The sequence below is a fragment of the Gavialis gangeticus genome, unplaced genomic scaffold, assembly GCF_001723915.1.
Source record: "Gavialis gangeticus isolate Ggan-Ray unplaced genomic scaffold, GavGan_comp1, whole genome shotgun sequence".
Taxonomy (NCBI): domain Eukaryota; kingdom Metazoa; phylum Chordata; order Crocodylia; family Gavialidae; genus Gavialis; species Gavialis gangeticus.
The window spans coordinates 37,300,101-37,327,250 of NW_017729008.1; the positions used below are offsets into that span (position 1 = coordinate 37,300,101).

The 27,150-nt window shown below is 44.8% G+C and overlaps 1 protein-coding gene across 2 annotated transcripts in view; it reads left to right on the forward strand.

The window, feature by feature from the left end:
• The first annotated feature begins 250 nt into the window (after positions 1-250).
• Positions 251-27,150, forward strand: part of PRKCQ (protein kinase C theta) — a 99,502-nt gene continuing 72,602 nt past the window's right edge. The window contains exons 1-12 of one of the 2 annotated variants that reach the window (XM_019509605.1): positions 251-426; positions 531-685; positions 2,142-2,267; positions 10,213-10,412; positions 11,813-11,873; positions 15,591-15,753; positions 17,025-17,056; positions 17,149-17,234; positions 18,667-18,796; positions 19,507-19,616; positions 20,073-20,196; positions 24,151-24,311. In XM_019509605.1, the coding sequence (XP_019365150.1) occupies positions 2,150-2,267; positions 10,213-10,412; positions 11,813-11,873; positions 15,591-15,753; positions 17,025-17,056; positions 17,149-17,234; positions 18,667-18,796; positions 19,507-19,616; positions 20,073-20,196; positions 24,151-24,311 (1,185 nt within the window). In that variant the 5' untranslated portion in view covers positions 251-426; positions 531-685; positions 2,142-2,149. Of the gene's footprint in view, positions 427-530; positions 686-2,141; positions 2,268-7,762; positions 7,878-10,212; positions 10,413-11,812; positions 11,874-15,590; positions 15,754-17,024; positions 17,057-17,148; positions 17,235-18,666; positions 18,797-19,506; positions 19,617-20,072; positions 20,197-24,150; positions 24,312-27,150 lie in introns of those variants that run through there. The other variant, XM_019509606.1, reaches the window with a different exon arrangement.

A 27,150-nucleotide genomic window follows, 5' to 3' on the forward strand; every position in this document is an offset into this window, starting at 1 on the left:
ATTCACTGAGTACCAGATCCCATAGCTATATACCTCAAATCACTTCAGCCAAAACTAGGAGACTGTCCCATAAAGCCAAGTCCATAGCTCATCCCGATGTTGGTGACACTTCTTTGGAGAACCCCTTGAACAATTATTTAAAGATGTGTCAGAAACTAAATCCACCATGCAATGATACAGGAGCAAAACAGATGATCCAGTTTGCAAAGATGCTGAACTGTGAGTCCCTGGGAAGTCCTTTGCATCCAATTTGGTTTCAAGTCCAGATGTTTGTTTTAATTTTTTCCAGGCAGAAAGAACATCCTGCCGTACTTAAAGAAGAAAGGACAGCGTTGCTCACTTACTGAAAATCCTTCTGGCTACTGCAGTCACCGTGAATTTCCTTGTTGCAAGGGCTGATGGAATCTCATCTCTCCAAGTTACTAAGTATGACCATAGCCATTCCAGCAAGTGATTGCTACATGTCTTTGCTCCAACACCCCAGGTTACCATGTGCCATTCACATACCTCTCTCCCATTTCCTTGAACAGAGAGCCAGAGTTTTAAAACCAGCCCGGCCAAAGGAGCAGTGACGCCAGTTCTTTCAGATGAGAGAAATTGTTCCATGTTTTCTGCAAGTGTGATGCAAAGAAAAACCCATCTCATTCGAGGCTGATCTTGTCCTTCGGTTTAATTCTATTTACAGGTAAGAAAAAAAGTCTCTACCCAGCCGTAGACTTGGGTCATCTTGCAGTCACCAGCGACCGGGTGGTGATATTAGTAGGGTGGCAAGGCTTTATCATGTCAGAAGAAAGGTTTTGCAGCCTTTCCAAAGTTAGTTAGACCCTCAGTTCATCTCATCTCTTCTGGTAGGTAATTGCACAACTGATTCCTCACCACTGTAAATGCTGTCTCATAGACTTGGTTCTGGGCTTTGTGATCATTGTGATCCAAAAGAGTGCAATGTTTTAGGACAGGGATCCCCGAACTCTGACAGATGGTGCACCACCAATTTAAAATGGTACAACCTTAAGTACCACCAGCAAGTTTTTCAGTTCAATGTTAAGTACCACCAGAATTTTTTTTGTCATATCAGGTAATTAAAATAAATCTGTTAACTTGTGCCACTGCCAGGTTGTCTGTGAACCACTGGTGGTACGCGTACCACAGATTGGGAACTGCTGTTTTAGGCAGCTGATCACTGGAGCTGGGGTGTCTTATGATGCTGGGACCTGAAGGATTAATGGCTCCGATGACAAGAAAATGAGTTTACAACTAGTGGCTGCAATGTAATGAAAGGCATTGGAGGGCCCAAATCAGAGTTCTAAACTTTTCACGCTATGTACTATGCGCAAATATTATGCCAATAGGCACCCAATAACTCTGTAAATAAATACCTATTCTGTTGGCACGAAGGATTATTTCCCTACATCTTTTCACTGCAAATTGTAGAGTACCTGCAACAGGAGGGCAAAAATGTTACTTGCGGCTTTTGTATTATTTCTTGATGGCCTATTTTCTAAGTACTTTTTTTCAGTTTCCAATTACTCTGTGAAAATTTCCCACCCACACCCTAATAAGCTCATTCAGACAAGCTGAATTTTCTCCTTAAAGTAATTATGGGCCAGCTAACCAGTGATCTAAATGCCTGGGATCTTTGCCATGCTGTGTATAAATAGTGCTTAATTATTTCACAGTGTCATGTTTAGCTTGCAGGCTTGCAACAGAGCGGTATTCCCAAAACCCAGTGCAGTCTCACAGAGGTCTGTTTCATGAGCATTTGACTTCACATGAGCTGCGGGAGAGGTTATCCCAGGAAACTTATTCCTTGGCGCAGGGTTCTTGCAGTACCGATAGCGGGGTCTGCGTGGGCTGGTGTTGAGCCAGCAGTGCGCTGGTGCCCATTAGGTTTATTTCCAGCAAACACATCATGATGGGTTAAAACTACGCAATGAAGCCAATAAGTGAAGTTTCATAACTTCACTTGCTTGCAGGCTTTTGGTAGTCCATCATCTTGCTGGACAGAAGAGGAAGTCCCGGAGCCTCTCTGTGGATGGATGACTAGCTTCCAATTTACCCCTGGCTGGCGGTGATAAGAGACTGCTTAAAACACTGACCTTTTTTGAACTCTCTCAAATACCGTTGTTTTTGCCTTGATACAGGATCTGATATGTCACCCTTTCTCCGGATTGGTTTATCAAACTATGACAGTGGCCCCTACCTGCCATCACAAGGGGAGGTGATTAACCCTTACTGCGCCGTGATGGTCAAAGAAGCAGTGGAGTCAGGTAAGCACCTACATGTGAGGACAGGTGAAGTTCAGTCTCTCTTGTAATTAGTCTGTGTCTAGTTGTATTGTTGAACCTATATAGCGTATGGGTGGAAAAGCGTATACAATGTCATGGAATATTATAAATAGAAGCAATTGTATAAATCATATCGTTCTGCAGACGACTGCACCTAACAGCTGGGTTCAGTGCGAGATCTGCAAAACCAGGGAGTTTTCAAGTTGCAGCTCCAGACCAGCCCTCACCTGTAATACAGGTCCTTGCATGCCTGGGTGTAGAAAACCGAACAGAGCCGTATCCCTGATTCATTGTGTTCAGCTGATGTGCAGCTTGCCAACAGGGCCCCCTGACCACCAGAGTTTTGTGTTTCTGGTGTTGGGTGATGGTCCTTAAAATGTTTATTCCATTTTTTAGAGATCTTACCCAGTCTAGTAATTTCCCTGTTCTAAGTATCATGGGAAAGCTTTTGAATGAGGCAGACTATTACAAACCAGAGCTAGCTTTTCTTTGCAACTACTGCAATGCGTTTTCTGCGTTGATTTGATACTTCAGCATGATGGTAATGCTAGATTAGCCTATTCCTAGCTCTAAATGTGTGGATCATTTTATTAGCTTTATAGCTATAGCCCTGCATCATGCAAACAACGCATACATTTATGCGTGAGAAGAAAGACACATTTCCTTGGGATTACTTACATGTGCAAAGTCATTTCCCTCCATAAGTATGTTCAGGGTGGGGTCCATAAAATTATTGTAGACTGCTTGTATTTATTGCAGTGTATGATCATGATTTATCTTAAAACTCAGATAATAACATTAATCTCATCCATGTACTTGTCTCAGAAATCCATATCTCTCAGGAAATCAAGTTATCTCACAAGCCTGGAGGGGAAAGTAACAGTTTGAAAAAGACGATTTTATACTTTTTAACTAATTCAGTGTTTGGCTGTCAATTTAAAATAAAACGATGAGTATACAGAGTGAACATTTTAACTGCTTTTAGAAAGCTGTAGTGAAATCCATCCATGTAGAGAAAAAACACTATCACGTGACATTTTGAGGATCTCAAATTTACAGTGTTTACTGAAAATGGTGCTTTCAATTCCAGTTTAACTTCAAGCCAGTCTTCCTGCTTTTAGTGAAATCTTTGAAGGAGCCATAACTTAAGAGTGAGGGCTTGTCCATTCAGAAGTGAATAAAATCAGTTTGGGCAGGATCAGTTTGTGTGCACCTTGTGTAGGGATGAGGACATTGTTGGGGTTAATTTATTAACCAAGGAACGTAACTTTTCTTCCATTTAGAGTCTTCTCTAATGGGGGGAAGAAAAAGCCAGTAGGTAAAATATTTTTTTTAAACAGTCTGAACATGAAGAACCTTAATTCCCTTGCTTTAGGAAGCCCTTAAAAATCTCCTAAGTCGTATTCAGCTAAAATGAGTCCCTTCCCAGAAATGTCAGAAATAGATACAAGGGGCACGTCCAGATGAGTGCGCACGTGTGCTTCTCCAGGGCCAACTAGCAGCAGAACATATTCATAGATCCATGCGTTGGAAGGGGCCAGAAGGGACCTGGGGGAGACAGTGCAAGGTGTTAATTTAGAATACAGTAATTAAAAGAATTAAGACGCCCAGCTCCCACTAAATTCCAGTGCAATTTAGGTATAACAACTCCCTTGGATGCATTTGAAAATGTTATGCTGTGCATTCTTTTTACTCTTCTGTTTCAAATGTTTTAGGACATTAGATTATGACTGATTAGTGTTTCTGAGCTTTGCAGAGGATACGGGTCACTCGGAGATACAAGAACGGGAAGGCAGTAGGCGTTTGCTATACTCTGATCTAGTAGCATGGGGGGAAGGGATGAAGCAAGGAATTACAGAGGGAAATTAAAGAGCACAAGGAAGAGAAGTAATATCCATGGCAGAGTGGAAGAGGCTGGGAAAGGCAAGGCCTAAGTATACAGGAGTGAAGTGTACAGTACTTTCATCAATATGCTTTTGGGGATGGGAAAACTTGCCCTTTTCCTGCCGTCTGGTACGTTTGCAAGTCTTGGATCCTTTCTGATATAGTTTAGTCTTGGTTCTCTCCTGAAGGTTTCGTGGAACCTCAATACCTCTGAAAATCAGAGAGTTTGTGTTTCTCTGCCCAACAGGCAGCATCCAGGTGTGAAAATCGTGGCCTAAGTCATGAGTCAGAGGAGGCAGGATTAATCGGTTGCAAAGCTGGTAATAGAAACCAGGAATCCTGGCTCCCAGCCTGCTGCTCTGATCATGAGACAACAGTCTCTCTCAAGGGGCAAAATTAAATGATTGCTGTAGAACAGGGAGTGATCTATAAACTTTTCATACATTTTGATTTGTTCCTTTTAAACTAGAAGTTTCTATGTTTGCTTTGTTAGATGACTCCAGGAATATGTCAGGGTAGAAAGAGCTATAACTCCACATTGGGTTTGATTCAAATTCTCTTGAAATTCTCATTGAGCAGACGCTCACTTCTGGAGCCATCGTGATACAATATTTTGTTCTGTATTTTGCAATGTATGGCTGGGTCATGTCTATCGAGCCCTGTTTTTCTGCCTGATATATTTTGGTGAGGTTCTTTTCTTTTTTTAAAGGCACTTTAACAAAAGCACCACAGTAGTTTACCAAAGGCGGTGTGTGCGCAGCCATTCTGGAAATGGGTGGCAATGCTGTGGTGGGGTGCTACCCAAAAGAAAATTTTTCAGTTAGCGTAGGGCCTGTTTGAAATTTAAAAAAAAATTCTGCCCTTTAAAAGCTGTTTCTGAACTAATGGGCTACCTGAACCAGTGCCCTTTTAGCACCTGTCCTGGTGACATTTGCTGCAGGAGAGAGACTGTGCTGTGTTAGAGCTCAGTATGTGTCCAAGTGATCCAAGGGCACTGTCGGCCACGGAGAAAACTCTGCTGTGCAGAAATGCCAGGCACCGTCTTATCTTTCAGGGGTAAATTAACTCCTGGACTTCAGTGGAGTTGTACCAGGAATGAATTTGGCCTACGTGCATTGGCCAGTACATTCCCATTCTCATTTTTGTTTAATCCATATATTTCCCAGAGCACTGGGTAGTTTTTCAGGTGATGCTGACTCTTGGATAAACTGATTTCTTTATGTCTGCAGAAAGCAGGACCCATGCTGACAGGAAGTCACAGCTCTTTTTTCCTTAGATTGTTTTTCACAGAAATGCTTGGAAGTTTATAGTGTGAAATGCTTGGAAGTTTATATTGTGTGTAGTAGAGCATTTTGTTGAAATCTGTTGACTGTCTATTTGTGAGCTTGGTCTTGGTGCCAGTCTCAGTTGCTTGTCTTAGAGGGCCGTATCCATCCCCAGAAGAGTTCCAGGAAAGGTGGCAGATTTGCATCAGGGATGAACTAGGTTTGCAAATAACTGAGTTCTTTGCAATTAGTTATTTGCAAGCCTAGTTCCTCCTCGATGCACATTAATTCCTGACTTGCACAGTAGAGCTGTGCCAGGCTTCGGACCGTGTTTCGGATCCAGAGAAGCTTTGGATGCTTTGGCGTCTGAAGCAGCGTCTCCGGATTGAAGCACTGGCTTCATTCGGCTTTCTGAAGCGGTTCGGCGCTCCCGAAGCCCTTCGGAAAAGCTTCAGAGCTGCTTTGGAGATCTGGCCATAGGGTATAATGGGGAAACAATGAAATATCTATAACTTTGTTACTTTGTCTGATGTGGATGAAATTTTCAGGGGTTGTAGCCTCTGCTTTGAGCATGAAGCCCTCCAATATTTAAGACAATCGGTGCAGAGGTTTCGGGGGGAACTGCACCCCAAATTCTTGAAAGCAAAACTCATGTCATGTGTATGTGTTACACCACGGGGGGCAAAAACAGCAGGGGTAGTAGCCCCTGGTGAGGCCACAAAGCCTGCCAAGTTTCAAGAAGTTCAGTGGAGGGGGTTGGGGGGAACTGCACTTCAAGCTGCCGACAGGCAAAACTCGTGACATGGGGGACCCTATGTGTGTTAAAGTGCAGTGGGCTGAAAGCTGCAGGGATGGTGGCCCCTGCTGAGGCCATGATGTCTGCCAGCTGTCAAGGGGAGCGGTGTAGGGGGGTTCTGGGGCCCTGCACCCCTCGCTGCTGACAAGTAAAACTCATGATATGGGTGTTTGTGCAACTGTCTCTGTCTTGGGGCGTGAGCTACTGCAGCCTGGCTGCTAAGCTACTGTCTTACCAGTTACCAGTGAATCATGATTCACTCAGGGACCAGCTCAATACACAGTTGCTAGCTAATGTAGCCAGTTATTTACTGTCAATTAACACCTACAAAACCAGAGACAAAGGAGAGGAAATAATACAGACAATCAACTGCCCCAAGACAGACACAGTTGGTCCCACAAGCACCCATGGCACGAGTTTTGCCTGTCAGCAGCTAGAGATGCAGGGCCCCAGAACCCCCCTGCACCGATCTCCTTGACAGCAGGCAGGTGTCGTGGCCACAGCAGAGGCCACCATCCCTGCAGCTGTCACCCTGCTGCGCCTTAGCACACACAGTCACCCATGTCACGAGTTTTGCTTGTCCACAGCTTGAGGTGCAGTTTCCCCAAAACTCCTGCACCAATCTTCTTGAAACTTGGGCAGGCTTCATGCTCTCAGCAAAGGCTACGTCCTGCAAGTGTCTTCCAAATAAGACAAAAAAAAATGGAGTTATAGATATTTCCTCATTATACCCTATGGCCGGATCTACGAGGTGGCTCCAAAGCTTTGGAGCCACTTTAGCGGGATCAAAGCAGGAACCCAGTCCGGATCTCTGGATTGGATCCCTGGCATCCAAAGCGGCCAGATCTGAAGCGGGATCGAATAGCTGCCTACTCGCACAGGCCTATTGCACATTAATCCCCAAAACTGACATAAATGCCGTGTTGAACTGCGATCAAAGCATACCCTCCCTCACTCATTTAAAGATTTGGGGTCTTATAGAGCAGAGATGGGTTTGACCTGCGAAAGACTAGCTACGCAACGTAAACTCAGCAGTGTGAGTAATGGGTTTACAGTCAGGCCCTGAACTAGGAAAGTCTACGTATACCACTAAATGTCAGTCTCAGTTGCACAATCTCATCTCGCACCAGTGAATACATGGATGGCAAGTCCCATTTAAGATGAGGCAATGATGCGTTGTTAATTTTGTGATGCAGGTTCTTTTGGCGGAAGCCATAATAAAAGAGTTTGGTCTCTGCCTTTGTTTTTCTAATGCAAGCCCGCTCCTTGTGCAGAGCTACTCCCAGAAACCCAGCATTAAGTTGAGTTTCCAACAAGGGGGGATTTCCTGCCTATCATCTATAGTTGCCTCTGGTCAAGGACTGGTCCTTGCTATATAGATATACCAGGTACAATGAGCATACTCTCCTTTGCGAGTGAAGGGTTTACAGTCTGGCCTTGATTGCTGTATAAAACACTGACACAGGAAAAAAAAAAGGAGCTGGGATCAGATCCCTGATCCTTCCTTTAAGATCATATTTTTCTTTCCCCAGCCCCTGTCTCCACTTCCTTTTTGAAGACAGGGGATGGGGTCACTGCTCTGGAGATCTGCAAGCAGGACAGACCCAGGGCGCTGAGAGGCAGCCACCTAGCTGAGAACGGCATCAGGTACAGTAAGAGATACGTCAACCCTGCTTCTTCCTCTAATGGTCCAGCTGCTGGAAGCGAGGGGAGGGGACCAACTCCTCTGGGTGAGGGCGGGAGTCTAACTTACTGCTGGCCGAGGGAGGTGGAAAGGAGCAGGGACGGGAGCTTGCTGCTGTCACTGGATAAGCCAGGCCAGGAATAGCGTTGCCTTCTGCCAGCGCTCGGGAGATCAAAAGTCATCTCCACGCTCCTCAGTCCCTGCACTCTCCTTTCTAATTCTCTCTCCCAGCAGCAGCGGGGGGCAATCCCGAGTGCCTTGTCCCCCACCCCTCCGCCAGCAGTGCGTCTCTGTCTCTTTGCTTTGCCTCTCCACGGACGGACCCTTAGAGGAAAGGCAGGTGGGAGAGACTGTATGTAATCGATGCAACATAGACCAGTCTCTTTTCAAATGCTGCCTCTCCTAAGCCTGGTCTGCCCATAGAGAGCAAAGTGGTTTCACTTAAATGGGATTGCAAAGTGACTTCATTAAACCGAGGCAAGTTTGTGTATGGACACACTTCATTTAAAGAGTGCTTACTTTCTTTTAAAATCATCAGATAAAGCAAAATCAAACTGAGCTGCTCTTAACCCCAAATAAGTGGCTCCACAGAAATTCATCCCTGTTCATTTAACCCAATTGACTTTAGTTAAATCAGGTGAAATTTGCATGGAGACCTAAGTATTTAAAGGTGACCTATAGATGGAGGCAGATAGAAGCTGTGATCACTGTTCCTTTTTTGTGTGTGTTATCTAGAAAGGCCTGAAATCATTGCAATGATATTTTAAATTCTTTTTCAACTGTCTAAAGGAAAATGCTGTGGAAATGCAAATTTTTTATTTCTGTTGCTGTGGTAGAAGTGACCAGCTTGCGAGTTTAGAAATGATCCTACAAATTCTTTGTCTTAGGAGGCAAGTGGGATGCAGTCTTCGAAGTAAAGCTGTATTGTCTTTAATTTTATGCAGGTTTTTATTTATTTGGGGGGGGGGGCAACTGTTGCAAATAGCCAGAGAGCTTGCTCTTCAACTTTGTTTCTCTAATTTGGATCACTTCTTTGGGGCAAAGATGTTTCATGGGAAACAGGCATTGGATTTGAGGCAATGATTTCAGGAAGTGGATTTTTTCTTCCGTGCTGTTTGTGCAGCTGCTTCTGTTCATGGCCTGGTTTGGTTCATATAAATAGACCAATTTAATTTGAATGATGCCCTGCTGCTGCACCAATGATTTCTCCTTCGATGGGAAACCAATATGAAGGGTGTAAAAACTGGCTACTACTTTGCTGATGGACAGCTCTATTATTATTGTCCCACAGTGCACTTAAACAGACTCCATATCATTTATTATTATTTTCTAATTCCATTAGTTTTCCCATACTGTGAGTAGAAGATTTCCAAAGGGAGATTGGGAAACCGAGTTCACCTTGAGCAACAAATTCAAGGTGCTTACCTGTTATATAAAGCAACTATGCAATACAAAAAAAAAATCAATTTGTCATGTCCAAGTAGTGACAAATAGACATTTCTTTACCAGTAGTAAGCCTTAAAGGTATCTCTTGTCAATTAAGATGTCCCCCGTGTCATACTGAAGAAAGGTGAATTTGTACAGACAAAGGTGCAGGGAAGTGCTGCTACGATGATCAGGCGAGTGGGAATCAGAAGCAGCTTTACTAGTTGGAGGAAGAAGGTTTCAAAAGGGCCTATCAGGAGTAGTAGGGCAAAAAAAAACCCCTGACTTCTTTTAAGATGCAGCTTGATTGGTTTATGAAGAGTAAGATATGACATAATTACCTGTAATAGTAGTGGACTGGACTTGATGACCCAGGAGTCCCTTCCCAGTCCTGCATTTCTTTGTTACTGTATTGTGCTGCCCTTCTTCAGGGCTTCAAAGCCTTGATGGTAGGGGAAAGAGTTATCATTATCTTCCCCAAAGCCTATCTTCTCTAATGCCACTCTTATTTTCTCCATAGACATGGTCTAGCTATTGGGTTGTTTGCATGGGTTCGTGCACTTGCTTGAATCTTTTTGGTGTCCTCAAGGAAGACAAAGAATTTGAGAAGCAGGATTTCGTGGTACCAAAAGCATTTGGACCTACACCACATACAGGGCTTGACTCCTTATCAACTCGAAGGCTGCTCTGTGTCTTCATGACTGTATAAGGGGACCTTAAAGTAGTCATACATCTCATTTATATCTTCTTTGAGGTCCCTTTATACCATCAGCATGGAATACAGTGGCCTTAGCATAAAACAGAATTGGACCTACTGTGTTTCATCATCTCAGGTAAGAATCTCAATAAGTCAAAATATCCCTTTGTTAACAGAGAATGGCCAAGTGTACATCCAAAAGAAGCCCACCATGTACCCACCTTGGAACAGCACATTTGATGCCCACATCAACAACGGGAGAGTCATGCACATTGTTGTGAAGGACAAAAGTGCAGAAATGGTTTCAGAAACCACCGTAGAACTCAAGTTGCTGGCAGACAGGTGCAAGAAGAGCAACGGGAAGACCGAAATATGGGTACGTGCTTTGAATACTTGCCTCCACTTGCAGTTTGTTGCAGGTAGCTGCTCTGGAATAGAAGAATGCACTGTGTTCAGAGGCCACACTATGAATATAACCAATAGGCCAACAGTAACTGGCTGCCATCCCAGGGACACATTTTGAGTCTACTTGGGTATTGCCTTGTGGAAAGATGTCCGTGAACATCAAAAAAAAGAACAGCACAACACATTTCTATTAGGTGCCATTGCTATCTTAAAACATGTGCCCTCCGTGAGTCATGCAGGCATATTAACCTTTTCTTTTTTATTTAGAAAAATCCTTGGGGACACACAGTAATTTCAGTGATTAAATGTAAATTATTTCACGTGTCCTGGGGGAAATGCTTTCAAACATAATCGTTTTAATATCAAGGGGATGCAGCACTATTGTATTATTTCCGTGTTCTTCAAATCAATGGAGACATAGCAGCCTAAATCTGCAGTAATGCAGTCCCGAATCAGGGCTCAGATATTAATTACACATCACGATAATCCTAGCAAGCAGGTGGTTGGTAACGCTATGTAGTACACAGCATTTTTGTGACAGCAACATTTTTAGTAAGTGCTGAGCAACACACAATTAGGAGAACTGTTAATTGACTGGAATTGCGTGCAGTTTTTCCTTTCAGATTTCAGACTATGCTTTAAGTGTATAAATGTAATATTTTGAAGAGCACCTGTTTTGGGGCCGGATTTATAGATAGTTAAAGTTCAAAGGAGGGAGATGGGTAAGAAAATGGAATTCCGGAAAAATGAGTAAGTTAAGCCCCTAACTCTCCCTGAAGTCTTGGAGGTTGGGAATCTGGGTTCAGGGTTTTAAAGGCACCTTAAAGAAGTGGATAGGGTTAAAAAATGCCCAGTTCTCAGGAGCAAGTATGAGAATGGCATGTTCTTGCCTTGAGCTTGTTGTACGGTGAGCTTCTTTGGAAAGCCTCACCATTATTTCATTGCTGCACTCTATTTTCTATTGTGCTGTTTCTAAGCTTTGGGGAGAAGCCACACAATCTCCTTACTGAAGCTAATTATGTAGAGTTTCTCCAACAACACCCTTCTCTCTTGGGTGGTTATTTTATGTAATAGCAAGCAAAGCAGAAATAAAAGTTTACTGAAGTTTAGTGGACAAACATCTGGCTGGAGTCATCTGACCCCAGCGCTCTTTCCTGCCCAGGGCAGGGGGTTGGACTTGATGATCTGCTGAGGTCCCTTCCAACCCTCAAATCTATGAAGTCCACCTGGACATAATTTTTCCCCCCTGATTGTTGCTGGACTTTTGCTTTGTGTTCGCTCAAACCTTCTGACATCATTACGATTGGGTAGTTTTATTGTGTAATAATAGCTCTGTTTTCTGTGTGTTTTTTATTTCCTTATCTCAATCAGCTAGAACTAAAACCTCAAGGGAGAATGCTAATGAATGCAAGATACTTCCTGGAAATAAGTGGCAAGTGACTTTATTCTTTTAATTGATCGGGGTGATTTTCAATTAACTGGGGCAGACGTGTCGTCTCCAAAGAAGTGCCTACTATTGAAAACAATGCACATTTTCTTACTGATTGTTCATGGATAGACTTGTGACATGTTTATTGCCATGAGTTCAATGCAGTTTCACTACGAAAACAATGCATACAGTACCATGAAGTTCCACGTTCGCTGCCCCCTCATTGTTTTGCAAATCAAATTTGCTTGGTTTGCCAGGGAAAAAAAGAGCGGATCCTTTAACTGCTGGCCATATAAATGCATTCTCTTAAGCCCAATTGGACAAGAAAGAAGGACCTAATTCCAGCTTCAGGTCCTCCTGCAGTCGCTGGAAAGGATCCTGCTTATTTCATGTGTTTGGGCTGCACCTGTACAGAACTCCCAACTGTAAACTGCATTCATGTGGCTTTGTGGACAACGCAATCCTTACACCTGCACACCTCGCTGTTAAGAATGTAAAGGTCTTTATTTGCAAAAACCACATCGTGAATATTCATGGTGACACGCTCCACAGTTGGATCAGGCCATACCTCATGTCAGTATTGTAGTTTGCAGCATAGACAAAGGAGTATCTGAAGTAGCATCACAAACATTTCCAAAAGCACCATACTTTAAAAATGCGACTGCCATTTATACAGCTCTGTCCTGCACTTAATATTCATCAGTTTGTTTCTTTTGAGGGCTCTGTTAAGATCAAGGTGTTACCCACACTGACAGCAGTGCCCCAACAAGGCATGGCTCACAGGGGATTTAGCTGTTGAGGTGATCTTTGAGTCTTCACGGCCCCCTGCCCACAATCCCAAATTTTACGTGGAAATCTAGGGTGAGCACCTTTTTGCTACACTTGAACCCCATCCTGGGACATCAGCTCAGTTTTGCTTTAGAAGGAAGTATTCTGATTACTAAACCAAACTAACCACTTCCTCGAAGACCAAGGTTTTCTTTGGAAATCACCCTTCTAGAAACCAACCAGAATCAACACTGTGAGAGCCAGCACCATGTTAAGGCCTTCTCTGCATTAACACATAGAGCTGGTGTTGCTTTAAAAGAGGTGGGATGTGGAAATCAGGAATCAAACCATTTTTGCTGATCCAGCAGTGGAAACATCCCGCAGAATTGCTTCGGTTTTGCCGAACTTGCCGCAAAACTCAGGCAGTGTCCGAAATGGGTCCTGCCTACCAGACAACACCTGCCTGGGAAGCAAGTCTCCATCAGGGGCTTCTGTGGTTTCCTTCAGGCTTTTCCCCTTGGCCTCCTCAATAGCCTCCCTAGCCGTGAACACTTGATTCCAGGGCAGATGGCTTTTCCCAGTCTGTAACTGAGTGCAACTCGGATACACTGTGTGTGTCTACACATGCAATTACTTCAAAGCAATAAACTCCAACGCATATCACGCTGGAGTTTATTGCTTCCAGATGCACAGTTTGAACGTGCAGCATGTTGAGCTGAGTAGGTGCAGTCCCAGCTGGCAGGAGGCCCAGGGGATCAACCTGCCAGTCCAGGGCTCAGTATGTTGCAGAGGGGCTGGCTGGGGCACGAGGGTGCTCTGATGCAGGGCTAGCTGGCAGGCAGCCCCCACACTGAAGCACTCTTGTGCCCCAGCCAGCCCCATCAGCATCTACACATGCGTTGCTGTGCAGCAGAATAGTACTTGTATTTACAAGTATTAACCTGCTACGGAGTTTATTAGTTTACTGCAGCCTAATAGGGTTGCATGTGTAGACGCTGAGACATTTACTGAGGAGCTAATTTGGCAGCTCTGCAGTAAACGTCTTGTGTAGATGTGCCCCCTGTCTCGGAGTCCAATACCCCAGGCAGGGTGGATAAAAATCAACAGTTTTTTTTAAATAAAATAAAATCCAATTATTTTTTTTTTAATCAGAGTGAATAAAAAGCAACATTTTTTTAAAATCAAATCAAATCAGATTTTGTTGACTTAATTGTATTTTGATAGGATGCTTTTTAAAAAAAATAAACCTATATAAAGATAGTTTTAATTTAAGATACGTTAAAGCTCAAAGATATCATAATGTAATAAGGATTATACCTTCTAATTATATACTATTTGAGACAGTATACTCATGTAACCTTTTTAGAAAAGCGTTACAAATAGGTCACAACAAGCCATGGATTTTATTAAGGGCCCAATCTTACAGAGGCTCCTCTATAGATTAGTAAAGATTAAAGGAACCCGCTCTACCCAGTGGGACTCAGTGCTCAGACTAGAAGATCCCATTAAGCATCTCTGTGAACTGAGCGTGTCTTTCTTTTCCAGTCTATGAATAAACTGAAAGAGGACAGTGAAGGCTGAGTTTGCTGCGTAATCCAGTATTTTAAGTTTCTCATGTTGACCTGGCTGAAATAATCTATTTATTTTTTGTTAAAAGCACATTTCACATTTTTAACTAAAAAAGTTAAAAATTCAAAAATACATATGCTTGTTTTGTTAAAATACATGTTTGTTGAAGAAAACTATTCCAAAACACATAAGCTTGTTGTTTTAGTGAAATAAAACTATTTAAATATCTGTTGCTTTTGCTGTTGGTTGTTGTTGCCCTCCTAATACCGCATGGCAAAAATATCCCCCAAGTATCCATGATTAATCTAGTGAATTGGAGATAATTCACCTCCCAATGACTTCACAAGGATCTGCTTCAATTAGCTTTGGGTGATAAAATAACCGAATGATAATTCCGCTTTCCGATGTGGCTTGCAAAATTAATCTGAAAAAGTATCAAAATAAATCACTGCTTTAAAATGTATAGTGTATACCTTCCAAAAATGAAACCTGTATCTATCTCTGAGTTGTGAATAAAATGTATTCAGGTTATATCAAACAACAAGAATGCATTTTTTTGTAGAAAACAAGGATTCAATCCAGGCTTCCTGCCCGGTGATGTAAATCATGATTAAAATCCACCCTGATGCTGAGGCTGCCTGCTGTCTGATTCTGGGGCTCCATGGTTTTGGCTGTGATTTTTTTTAAATGTGGAGGTGTGGTTCTTAATCAAAGCAGCGCCCCAAATTTCTAAATATCAAATCCTCTTTGAAACTTCATTGCCTTTCTCTGCATGGCGCATTTTATTATTCCCATCCCTTTTCTTCTCCTTGGATCATGGCCCCTGTCATAAATTCACATCATCAATGCTGAAAGCTTCTCTACCAGCGGGTTCGGAGAAGCAAACTGGCATTTCATCAGGTTAATTGCTTAATAGAAGTACTTTCCCTTTCTGCTTTGATGTAGTGCAATGGGAGCCCTCATGGAACAGGCAAAGCCACTCTGCCTGCTGCCTTTTTAACTAGAGGATTCCTATGTAACACTTAAAAGTCTTATAATAAGTATTTTTAGGCCACTTCAGACCCATATAATTTGCTTCCATCAACCCAGGTCTAGGAAATTGGATCAGAGGATTCCTGGGTTCAATTCACAACTATCCCACCTGTGTTCTTGTGCAAGTCATATAACTTGCATATCTCAGTGCCCCCCTCTATCAAGATAGCATCACATTTACTCCCCCAGGGGCAGTGTCTGACTTCTTTACTTGTTTGCAAAGCATTTTTGATCCCTCCGTAGAAAACGCCATAGAAACCCAGACTGCACCTCTATATTTATCTACCTTAATATTTCTGTATGTGATCGCTGCATGTTCTAATGAAAAGGTATGTCTCTGTTTCTCCCCAGATGCCAAAGAGATGGCTGACTGCGAGACAGAAGGGTTTTTCTCTCTGCACCAGCGGCGGGGGGCTATCAAGCAAGCCAAGATTCACAACGTCAAGTGTCACGAGTTCACTGCCACCTTCTTCCCACAGCCTACGTTCTGCTCCGTTTGCCATGAGTTTGTCTGGTACATGCAACAATTCAGTGCTCTAATTCCAAGAAGCCTTTGTCCGTGCAGTTCAGCAGCTGCCCTCCGGTGTACAAAGCACTCAGTTGTTGCTAATACGTGAGAGTGGGTTCAAAGGAAGTATTTGCCAGTCAGACCTCAGTGCAAATCTGGATGTCTGTGTGCAAGCAAATTTGCCCAAGCACTTCTGTTAGACAGAAGCTGGTGCCTCAACTGAGATCTGCTCCTGCCAATAATAATACTCATCGCACTGCCAAAATCAATACAGAAACATTATTGTGGTTCTGAGCTTGTTCACAATTAAAAATCCTGGCCCTGTATATTTGATCCACTGGGACTTTTCAATGAGAGTTTGCCTAATCAGGCATGCAAACAAGCCAGTGTAAGCCAATCGCAGTCTTTCCATTGGTTTGAGTTGTGATCTGATGAGGGTCATAGGACTGGACATGGAAAAAAAACCCCATAGGGCATGGACCACTGGGGCTATCTGAGCGAGTAAGCCAGTGATCCTCAATGAGGGTGCCCTAATACTGTGGGATACCACCAGATCCTTTCAAGGGTGCCACAAGGTGTGAGGAGATAAGCAGATGTGAGGCAATAAGTACAGGCTCAAGCTGCTCCTTGCTGGGCTGCTTCCCCACTCCCACTGCCTGGCCCCTCTGCAAGGAGGTAAGCACTATAATAAAGAAATTTATGTTTTTAAATGAGGTGCCAGTAAATTCACAAAACTTTGGGGGATGCCTTGAATCTAAAAAAAGGTTAAGGATCACTAGAGCAAAGACGTGTGTGCAGAGGTGTAACGGGGCAGTTTGCACCTTGAGCGGTGATGGTGCCCTGCTATTTTTTCACCCCCTTTTAGCTACACTGCTGTGTGAGCACAAGGTTGCAGGAACAACCCTATTATTTGTTACGTGTAGGAGTTGCTGTTTCATTGTTGGGGACATGATGACACACAGTTGTGCTTCTAACTGCATTTGCACAGAAATGTGCTTATTTTTTACTTATTCACTGCTGACTCAATACACATACATTTCTAATAAACTTATTAATTGCTGCAAAATTAAAAGGTGTCAGAAGTGCCAGACAGGCTGTAAGGGCCACACACAGTAGTAAGTAAATTAAATTAGAACAACTTGGAGCAGCTACACCTTCTCAGAGTTAAGGAAGATCCAAATTGTTTCACCTCATTTTCAGTTCATAAGTGCTGCTGACCTCAGCTGTGTAGGCAGGCTCTGAAAATTCAAAACTCACTCACTTTGTTTCTCTTTCAGGGGTCTTAACAAGCAAGGCTATCAATGCAGGCGTAAGCAGCTTTATTATCTTACTAGCATTATTTATTCAGCCAGGTTTTTAAATGGTGTTTTTACTGAGCCGATGACTTGTTTGTTCTTTCAGAATGCAACGCTGCCATCCATAAGAAGTGCATTGATAAAGTCATAGCAAAGTGCACAGGGTCAGCAATCAATAGCAGAGAAACGATGGTACGTAGCACTTTTTCAGAAGAATGGGGGCCTCTTTCTGATCCCTGCGATATGGGTGTAAATCAGGAGTAGCTCCACAAAAGCCACTAGCATTACTGATGTCAAATGCATGCTAGCAAGGTCAGATTTGTGTCCCTGCTATCACATTCCTAATCAATCACAGGCTCCTATTTGCAGTGTGCTCTAATTCTGATAGCTCAATCTGCAGTCTTTATGCCAAGATTAAATCTCTTTTTAATATGCGTGGCTCAAGCTCATACAGAGCTTGCTTGTACAAGTGAGTAGGTGCTCAGGAAACTGCTGTGCATTGTTGCTTCCACCTTAATTCTGTCTCAGAACAATCCTTTTATGCACTGTGCATTGTCTTCAGGGAAACTTAATATGAATTCACTTTTAATATGGGGCAGTTAAACTGCATTAAACCCCAACATGGATACACACCGTGTTTGGAAGTGAAGTGAAATAGAGCTAAGGTTGCTCTCATTCTGAAAGAGAGTGTCCACTCAGGGGTTAAATGTAATTTAACTGCCTCCTGTTTTAAATTGCTACCTTTATTTAATTCAGATTAGCTTTCCTGTTGGTGCCTCAACAAACCCAGAGAGTGTACACACAGGGATTTATTGTGGAGCAGCCCGTGATCTGTAAATTTACCCATTCCCTTGCAACATGCCAACTTCCCCATGGAGATGAGCCCTGCTGCAGCAATTGTTGGGCAAGGCTCTCTGGCCTGTGAAGTCAGATTAGATTTTTTTTTTAATGGCCTCTCTTGGTTTTGCTGTCTGTTGATTTGCCATTGCAAGAGTGCATATCTTGTCCCAGATTTGTAGTGTTGGAGGAGATCTATATTTTGACAAGTCCCTGTTTATTTCCTATTGATTTTGCGGTCCTCTAACTCCATGGCAGCATGGTGTTGGCTGGGCCCCGTGGTGGAGATCTTCTGTCATCAGTATTACACTAGGTCCTCTAAGCAGCAGAAGCTCTGCTGACAGAAGCCTTCTGCTTGGACAGCTGTGTCCACAGGGGTTTTACCTGCACTGGCTACACACCTCTGGCTGACACAGCGATGCCAGCAGGACTTGATCCAGCAAACAGAGCTGAAATCCTTCAGTTGCCTTTGCGAACTTTAACTTTACAGATAATTCCCTCCTGTTTGCCAGCCTCAAGAACAAAGTTGCAGTGATAGCACTGGTGCCACTTGCTTTCCTGCCCTGGTTTCCATGTGCAACCTATTCTTCATTGCTAAGGATTATTTTCCCAGTCACAATAAGAAAGCTATCAAATAATGATGATCACGATGCATGCAAAGGCTACACCCACGGGTAGCAGCATAAAACCCTAAAACAAAGAGGATAACATGAACAATGAGCAGTAGGTGTTGATGCAGGCCTGGCACACAGGGGAAGGGATTTTCAGAGCAGTCTTTCTTTTGCAGTTCCACAAGGAGCGGTTCAAGATAGATATGCCTCACCGGTTTAAAGTCTACAATTACAAGAGCCCAACGTTTTGCGAGCACTGTGGCACGCTGCTCTGGGGCCTGGCACGGCAGGGCTTGAAGTGCGATGGTGAGTCCCATTACTGATGAATATTTAGAGATATTTAGAGACCAAGTGTAGGTGCATCGGGTCTTTGCAGGGCCCCTGCTGAAGAGCTGCAGTCTAGATGCCAAGTCCCATTTATCTTACAGGGGAGTTGGGTGATGGGGGTCACTCTAAAGGCAGGGCTGGAGAATCTCCCCCCTCCTACTGCAGGAGAAATTTGGGATCACACAAGGATACGTAGCCCATGGAGTTGATCCACAGGTGTGACAGGGCTGCACCTTTTCCCCTGATACAGCTCCCCAGATCCCAGGGTCACTACTGAATTCCTCCTTTGCAGTCCTTTGTTAATTATGCACAGACCCAGGGCACAATTTTGGCTTTATGCTGTCACAACCAAGGGGGTTGCTCCCCATGAGTAGGAGGTAATTTATTTAGCTACATAACTATGTAAGTTCTCTGGAAGCTGATGGCTGCTGAATGGGACTCTGCTTATAAGTGGGCATCGGAAGACTGGCATTTGTTGCTAATCCAAGTTATGCCATCAACAACTGTGCCAAGCAGGGCTGACAGGCCTTGAGCTGTTTCAGGTTGGGCAGGGGCAAACAGGACAGTCAGTCATGCCAGTAGAAGTGCACGTCATTGCCCTGCCTCATGTCAGACAAAGGCAATTTGTGAGGCAAGCCCACCCTTCTCCCTGCCATTCCTCTCATCCTTTATTAACTGCTTCTTTTCAGCATGTGGCATGAACGTTCATCACAAGTGCCAGACAAAAGTGGCCAACCTTTGTGGAGTTAACCAGAAACTAATGGCTGAAGCCCTGGCAATGATAGAGAGCACCCAGCAGGTACGCTCCATGCAGAGCTGAAACCAGAGGGTCTAATTGGGTAGACCACCAGTGGGAGCTTAGCTGTGCTCCTGATGTGCTGTGTGATCTTGGGCAGGTCACTTCACTTCTGTGTTTCATCTGTTGTCTGGTTTAGCTCGAGGACTTTGTGGGGTACTGACCCTCTCATGTTGTATGTATGGGCAGTGCTTAAAATAATGGGACCATGATCTTGATCTTGGGCACTACTGCAGTATAAATAATAGTGCACTTATATGAAAGATCAAACTCTTGAGCCATGTTTAGTGAGACATTGCCACCTTGTTCATCGTGGCGTGCAGATCCCTCAGTCAGTCTGAGCCTAAGTGATGATTAACCTCTTTCAACGATTGTGCCTATAGGATTAAGACCTCAGAAGGCACCTGAGCTGCTAGACATTTTCATCCCACACCTCACTTGCTGTTGCTTTTGACCTAGGCTCGCTGCCTGCGGGACTCCGAACACATCTGGAGAGAAGGACCTATTGAAATCGGCCTTCCAGTTCCCATGAAAGACATAACAGCACTTCAGTCTGTGCCAGCATCTTCTGCAGGGAAGAAAGGTACCTTTCCAACGATGTGTATGGATGGGGCCAGTTTAGTTGCACTGTTAGCCCGAGGGGGTGATAATGGGATCAAGCCAACCACAGTGTTGCAGGGCATGGATTCCCACTGTTACTCACAGGGGGTTGCTTCTTCCTCACTTTGCATGGTAGTGTGCTGGTAGATACAGCTGCAAGGAAATGATGCATTTAGATCTAAGCCAGATCTGCAGCATATAGCTAGGCGATTCAGGGAGGCAAAAACAACTGGGATCAGGGACTGATGTGAGAAGCCACTGGTATCAATGCAGGGATGTCAGCAAAGCTACTCTTTGCCCTATATTTTGAGGAAGGGGGGTTATTATACTGGGATAGAGATCACCTCCGTGTCCAGCAGTCCCAGTGAATGATCCCAACTATGTAGTTTTCACAAAATATCTCACTCCAGGTCATGTGTTCATTCATCGATACAAGACAGCATCTTTCATTTCCAGAGTCCCATGCCTTTGTCAAAACCTGTCCCTCTCATATAGTCTGATACGCATGCCCCAAGCCATTCCCAGCTACCTGACCCAGAGATAATCCAGCTGGTTAGGCACAACCCAGCCCTTTCATTGCTCTTCATAGGCATGGCCTCTCATCACTCCTGTTCTTTCCAGCAGTGACTTGAGTCACAAACCATCCTCTGTATTAAAGCTTCCCATTGACCAAGAACCCCAACACACCTCTCTCCAGCTGCCAGAAATGTCCCTATCTCCCAGTGACACTCTTAACTAACCCTATTTATGGTGATTGGCTAGAGAAATGCTGCCCAACAGTTACTTTGAGCTCCCTGCCCACTATCATCAATCCATTCCCTGGTGTTATTGTTCTCCTTATGCTGTGGCTTACAGCTAATGAAATTACAAGGTCTTCACTATTAGTGGCTTTACAACAATGTGCTTTTTTCTTGTAGTGACAGCCACAAGCCTGTCATTAAATCCTTAACTGATTATGCTGATTACAGAAGGTTACCCTCAACACAAGGCTTTAAGTGCTTTAATTCTCTTACCTATGTACACACATTACTGCTGGCAGTCTCCACTCTGGTATCCACCTGGGTACTAGCTCAAAGAATTAGCTTAATATTTCTGCTTCCCTAGGAGCTAACCCTTGCTTTTTTCCTTTCCTCTCTTTAATTTTATTTGTATGCAGCTTTATGACTGTCCCTGCAGGTAATGATTGTTGACACTGTGAGCTTGGTTGCTGTGGGCACTTTAATAGTCTGTCCTAATCTCACATAGAACAGCATTGGTACTCATACACATGAAATAGCCATTGCAGGAGAGGAAGGGAGGAAGATGTTCAAAAGCACAGAAGCCAATAAGGTGCCTAATCTCCATAGAAAATAAATGGAAAATCTCCATTTGACTTTCCTAGAGGCTGATCTAAGCATCAAAGTGTGGTACTAAAAAGAAACGTTTCAGCTCCCCGATTTCAAAATGACCTTCCCTAAGAGCACAGGAGCCCATATTACTTTCACCCTGAACAAAGATGATTTAAAATTCAATTATGGTCAACAAAAAGAAGCCAGAGCACAGTGCCTGCCCCACTGTTACTGCAAAAAGGCTTCTTAGCTACCATATGTCCTGTGAGCATCCACTGTAACTGGGTGATGATGGGGGAGTCCTGACTTGGGTGTATCTTTGGGCTAACTGGTCTTATTAATGTGCCCCTTGAGGTTGAAGAGCTGGATCTGGAGAGAGCTTCTCTTCAGGGGCTTTGCTCCACAGTTGTCTCATCATCACTTGTATTAAGCCCCCGCATGTTTCAAAATGGTTGCAGGGTTGCTTCTGTGTTTCATCTATTGTCTGGTTTAGCTTGAGGACCTTGTGGGGTACTGGCCCTATCATGTTGTATGTATGGACAGAGCTTAAAATAATGGGACCATGATCTTGATCCTCGTTGAATGAGCTTCAGATAAAGCATCCCATGTCCATTATGAAAGGCTTAATACATTTTGGAGACTTAATACACGTTACGGTGAGCTGTTTTAATTAGGGCAGCTGTCTAGGAACCACTCTAATTAAAATGTACCCCCACCAACTCCTGAGCTCATGTATAAGCAGCTTGTGTTTCGAAAGGCAGTAGCAGGAGGGTGAGGCAATAGGAAGGAGAAGGGACCAGGAGACCTGAGACCAACCTGGCAGGTGTTGAGTGGCCTTCAGAGAGGATGCGACTCCCCTCCCCTGATCGCCTATGTGAAAAACCCTTGCTCATCTGTTTCCCAAGGGGTCCAGATTACAACAGGAATTAGGGTCAAATATTGCATTGGCTTTCATTTGGACTGTGCTCCTGACTTGCCCAGGCACATGGGACAATCCCACCTCTGGTCCACAGCACCTCTCCGAGTGCTGCAACACAAGGCATAGATCAGTGATTCTCAGCCAGGGTGCCACGACACCCTGGGGATCCTTGAGATCCTTTCAAGGGTGCCATGAGACTCCACTTAATACCAGCACTGTTAGGTGTGCAAACTAATGGTTCGCAAATTAACCCCAGAGGTTTCAGATAGGAATCCATAGTGTCGAGAGCATTCAGACCTATTGCAGTCTAAGTTCTTTGTAATAGAAGAATTGCTCTATTATTTTTCTGTACTCAAGAAACACGTCAAAACTAAGAGTTGCCATTTTCAGGGGGATCTACCAAGGGAGGGTCCCTGAGTCTAAAGACTAAGAACCACTGGCATAGATCAAACTGATGATGAGACAGGTTGTAGAACATGGGAGAGTATCAATTGGTTAATAGTCGCCAATCAGTTGACCTCCAGCTAGTAAAAATGTAATGGGCAGCCCAGTAACCCCAACCTTACCTGCAAACTATAAAATGCATTATCAAGAAACAAGAGCAAAAACGAACCAAACTCCAATAAGGGCCAGCAGGAAGCCAAGAAAAGAAGAGCACAACTTTTCTTTCCCAGCACTTGCTTTGCTCTAATCATTCTTGCCTTTGTCACTTCAGAGCTACACTGCCCTGTGCCAATGCTCGTGCTAGTGCAAAATGCTGCAAGGCACTTGTAAAAGCTGAGTTTCATAAGCGAAGCACATTACGGGGATGCTTTGGACTTTGTGCAATGAATCCCATCCTGGTCAGCACCAGGGTTTCCTAGCTTGAGCTAGAAACCAGACAGACGAGCAGTCTGTGAATTGGGTGCGGCGGGGATACTTAACAGACCCTGACAAGTAGATTACAGTGGTCCTGGTTTCTAATGAGTGAAATTTAAAAAGGTGGATGCTAATCTATAAAGCCCTAGATGATTTGGGGCCTGGTGATCTCAGGGACCATCTTGTCCCCTAGTGGTGACTTATTTCATCCATCAAATACTCCTGAGCAGTCCACTATGTTGAATTGTGTATCTGAGTTTGTGGGATAGGTTCAGTAAGGGATGGATTCCCAGAAAGGTTTTTTATAAACCTAAGGAAATATAATGTTAAGGCCACTCCTGAGAATTTCACTCCAGGTGACAGCAAAGACATCCAACCTGATCTTAACTGCTGGGACTGGGGCATGAAGTGGAAACAATGTCATATCTGTTTCACGCAGTTGCTTTGGCTGTGGATTTGAGCAGGCTCAAGGGTAACATGTCACAACATGGTAGGACAGCTTGCAATGAGGAATGGGGAGCAGAAACTGCACCAAGCCTGAGGACAAGGCCATACTGTTCTGCCTTGAAATAACAGGGTTTGTATCTGCGTAAATTGGGAGTAATTCCACTGAAGCCTGTGAGGTTACACCAGCAGGAAACTACTGGAAGTAGAAAGCAATTAAGGTCCAGAGCCTGAGAGTATCAATTTCCCTAGTGGATGTGGACACTATTTCCATTCACAATCATGGGAATTGGGTGATTTCCAAAATCTCAGTGAGAATGGATGCTTAGGATGGGGATGTTTCTCCTTGGGTCAGAGGTCAATGTTAGTGGTTTAACATGTGTTTCAGAGCCACAAGGGATCTCCTGGGAATCGCCTGTAGAGGAAACGACCAGACCCCGGTCTCTCATAGAGTCAGAACCTGAGAAGGAGCAGCCGTGTGTGCATCTGAAGCTAACAATCGATGATTTTGTCTTGCACAAAATGCTGGGGAAGGGCAGCTTCGGCAAGGTGAGCAATGGGGGGGCTCAACTAGGCTAGACACAAATCTCTGCATTTTGAAACCTGAGACTGTGATCTTGCTTGTCAAAATTTCCACTGCCAGCTTCAAAACACCTTACTCCACACTTTCAAACTGAAGCAGAAGCTCTGACTGGAGAAAAAAATACTTACTAGTAAACACATTTTCAGCTTCACTGAAAACAGCCACCTGTGATATCTCAGAGAAACCCAATTCTCAGAGGGCTTGGTCAGAAACTGGGCCCATGGCTGACTTGGAGAGTGGTGGGTTGCAAGGAGTCCTTTTACCACCCCTGCATCTGCTCCTCGCGCTGCCAGAGCCTGCGAGGGAGGGAAGCAGCTGCTAACCTACTACTTCCCCTTCTGGGCAGATGGGCTGCATGCAAACAGAAAGAGGAAAGGCCTGGGCAGAGTGTTACATCTGGCCATCCTCCTGACCGTCCAGCCATCACAGCTGAGCTAGCTCACAGGCGGAAGTGCCCTGCCCCAGCAACAAAGACTGATGCTGATGACTCCCTCCTACATGTAGGGCAGAGAAGACCCTGAGACTCTGGCTTTGAGTTGTCTCCCTGCTCTTGGGCCAGGGGAGCTCTGCGCTTCCCCTTGTTCCTGGTGTAACGCTCCAGTCCAACCCTGAGCTCTTTGTGCCAGATCTTTGACGGACGTATAAATCAAACCGACCACTAGGAAATCAGTGAAAGTTGCCCTAATTTACACCAGCTGGGGATCAGGGCCCTGGGTCTGAAACCTGCCTATTCTACCTTCAGTGCATTCATTAGTCCCACTTCACAGCTACTGTGGAGCAGCAGTCACACGTTACAACCAGTGACTGATCATTATTCATCCTTTCAGGCACCCCCTATAATGATATTCGCCATGATGAACTCATTTGGAGCTAATGCAGCCAGGAGAGGCAGTCCTGAAACAAAATCTTCATTGTGATTCAGCACCAATTAACGAGCATGTGCTCAGTACATAATACAGTGCCCACATCCCAAATGTATCCAGGATGGAAACTGCCCTCCCCATTTATGGCTTATTCTGAAATGCTCAATGGACCAAAGCAATTGCTGTAGCCAGCTTCTAAGCTGTTAATGAAACATTTACTTTTTTTTTTCTTTTACTGTACTTTCCATAGTAAAGATGGGATAACACGCCAGGGTGTTGAGGGAGCTAGCTGGGGTTATTGCAGGGCCCCTGGCACGGCTCTATGAGCGATCGTGGTGCTTGGGCCAGGTGCCAGATGAGTGGAAGGTAGCAAATGTGGTCCCCATCTTCAAGAAGGGGAAGAGGGAGGACCCGGGTAACTATAGGCCCGTCAGTCTTACCTCAATCCTGGGGAAATTCTTTGAGAAGATCATCAAGGAGCACATTTGTGATGGGCCGGCATCAGAAATGATGCTCAGGGGCAATCAGCATGGATTTATTAGGGGGAGATCATGTCAGACCAACCTGATTGCCTTCTACGATCAGGTCACAAAGGCCATGGATGCAGGTGTCGCGGTGGATGTAGTCTTTCTGGACTTCAGCAAGGCCTTTGACACCGTCTCTCACCCCATCCTAGTTAAAAAACTAGGCGACTGTGGCATCGATGCCTACACAGTCAGATGGATTGCAGATTGGCTGAGGGGTCGCACTCAGAGGGTGGTGGTGGATGGGTCATATTCGACCTGGGGGGAGGTGGGTAGCGGAGTCCCCCAGGGCTCAGTCCTGGGGCCTGCGCTGTTCAATTTCTTCATCAGCGATCTGGATGATGGGGTGGAAAGTAACCTGTTTAAATTCGCTGATGACACCAAAATTTGGGGGGAGGTGAGCACGCTAGCAGGGAGGGAGAGATTGCAGAGGGATCTGGATAGGTTACAGGGGTGGGCTAACAGGAACAGGATGCGTTTTAATACGGACAAGTGCAGGGTGCTGCACTTGGGCAGTAGGAACCAGCAGCACACTTACACAATGGGGAACTCCCTACTTGAGAGCACGGAGGCAGAAAGAGATCTTGGAGTCATTATTGACTCCAAGATGAACATGGGCCGACAATGCGAGGTCATGGTTGGCAGGGCTAACCGGACCTTGTCGTGCATCCACAGGTGCATCTCGAGTAGAGCCAAGGAGGTGATCCTCCCCCTCTACGCGACGCTGGTCAGGCCACAGCTGGAGTATTGTGTCCAGTTCTGTGCGCCCCATTTCAAGAGGGATGTGGACAACATGGAGAGGGTCCAGAGGAGGGCCACCCGCATGATCCGGGGACAACAGGGCAGACCCTACAGTGAGAGACTGCGGGACCTGAACCTATTCAGCCTCCACAAGAGAAGGCTGAGGGGGGACCTGGTGACCGTCTATAGACTCACTAGGGGGGACCAGAAGGGTTTGGGGGAGACGCTGTTTCCCCTAGCGCCCGCTGGCATAACAAGGAGTAATGGGCACAAGTTGATGGAGAGGAGGTATAGATTGGACATCCGCAAAAACTACTTCACAGTTAGGGCGGCTAGGAGCTGGAACCAACTTCCAAGGGAAGTGGTGCTGGCCCCTACCCTGGGGGTCTTTAAGAAGAGGCTGGATGCCTACCTGGCTGGACTCATTTGAGTCCCGTTTCTCTTTTTGGGGTTTTTTGTTGTTCTCCCGCCCTGGCGGGGGGTCGGGCTAGAAGATCTACTAGGTCCCTTCCGACCCTTAATCTATGAATCTATGAATCTAAGTCATGCTTTTCTGCAGAAAACCTTGCTTGCAGGCTTCCTTTGGAGAGTCCTTTTCCAATTTGCCATTGGCAGAATGGGCTTTGACTCCTCATGGACACAGGGAACTTGCTGGACCTCCCAAGCACTGCATGGAT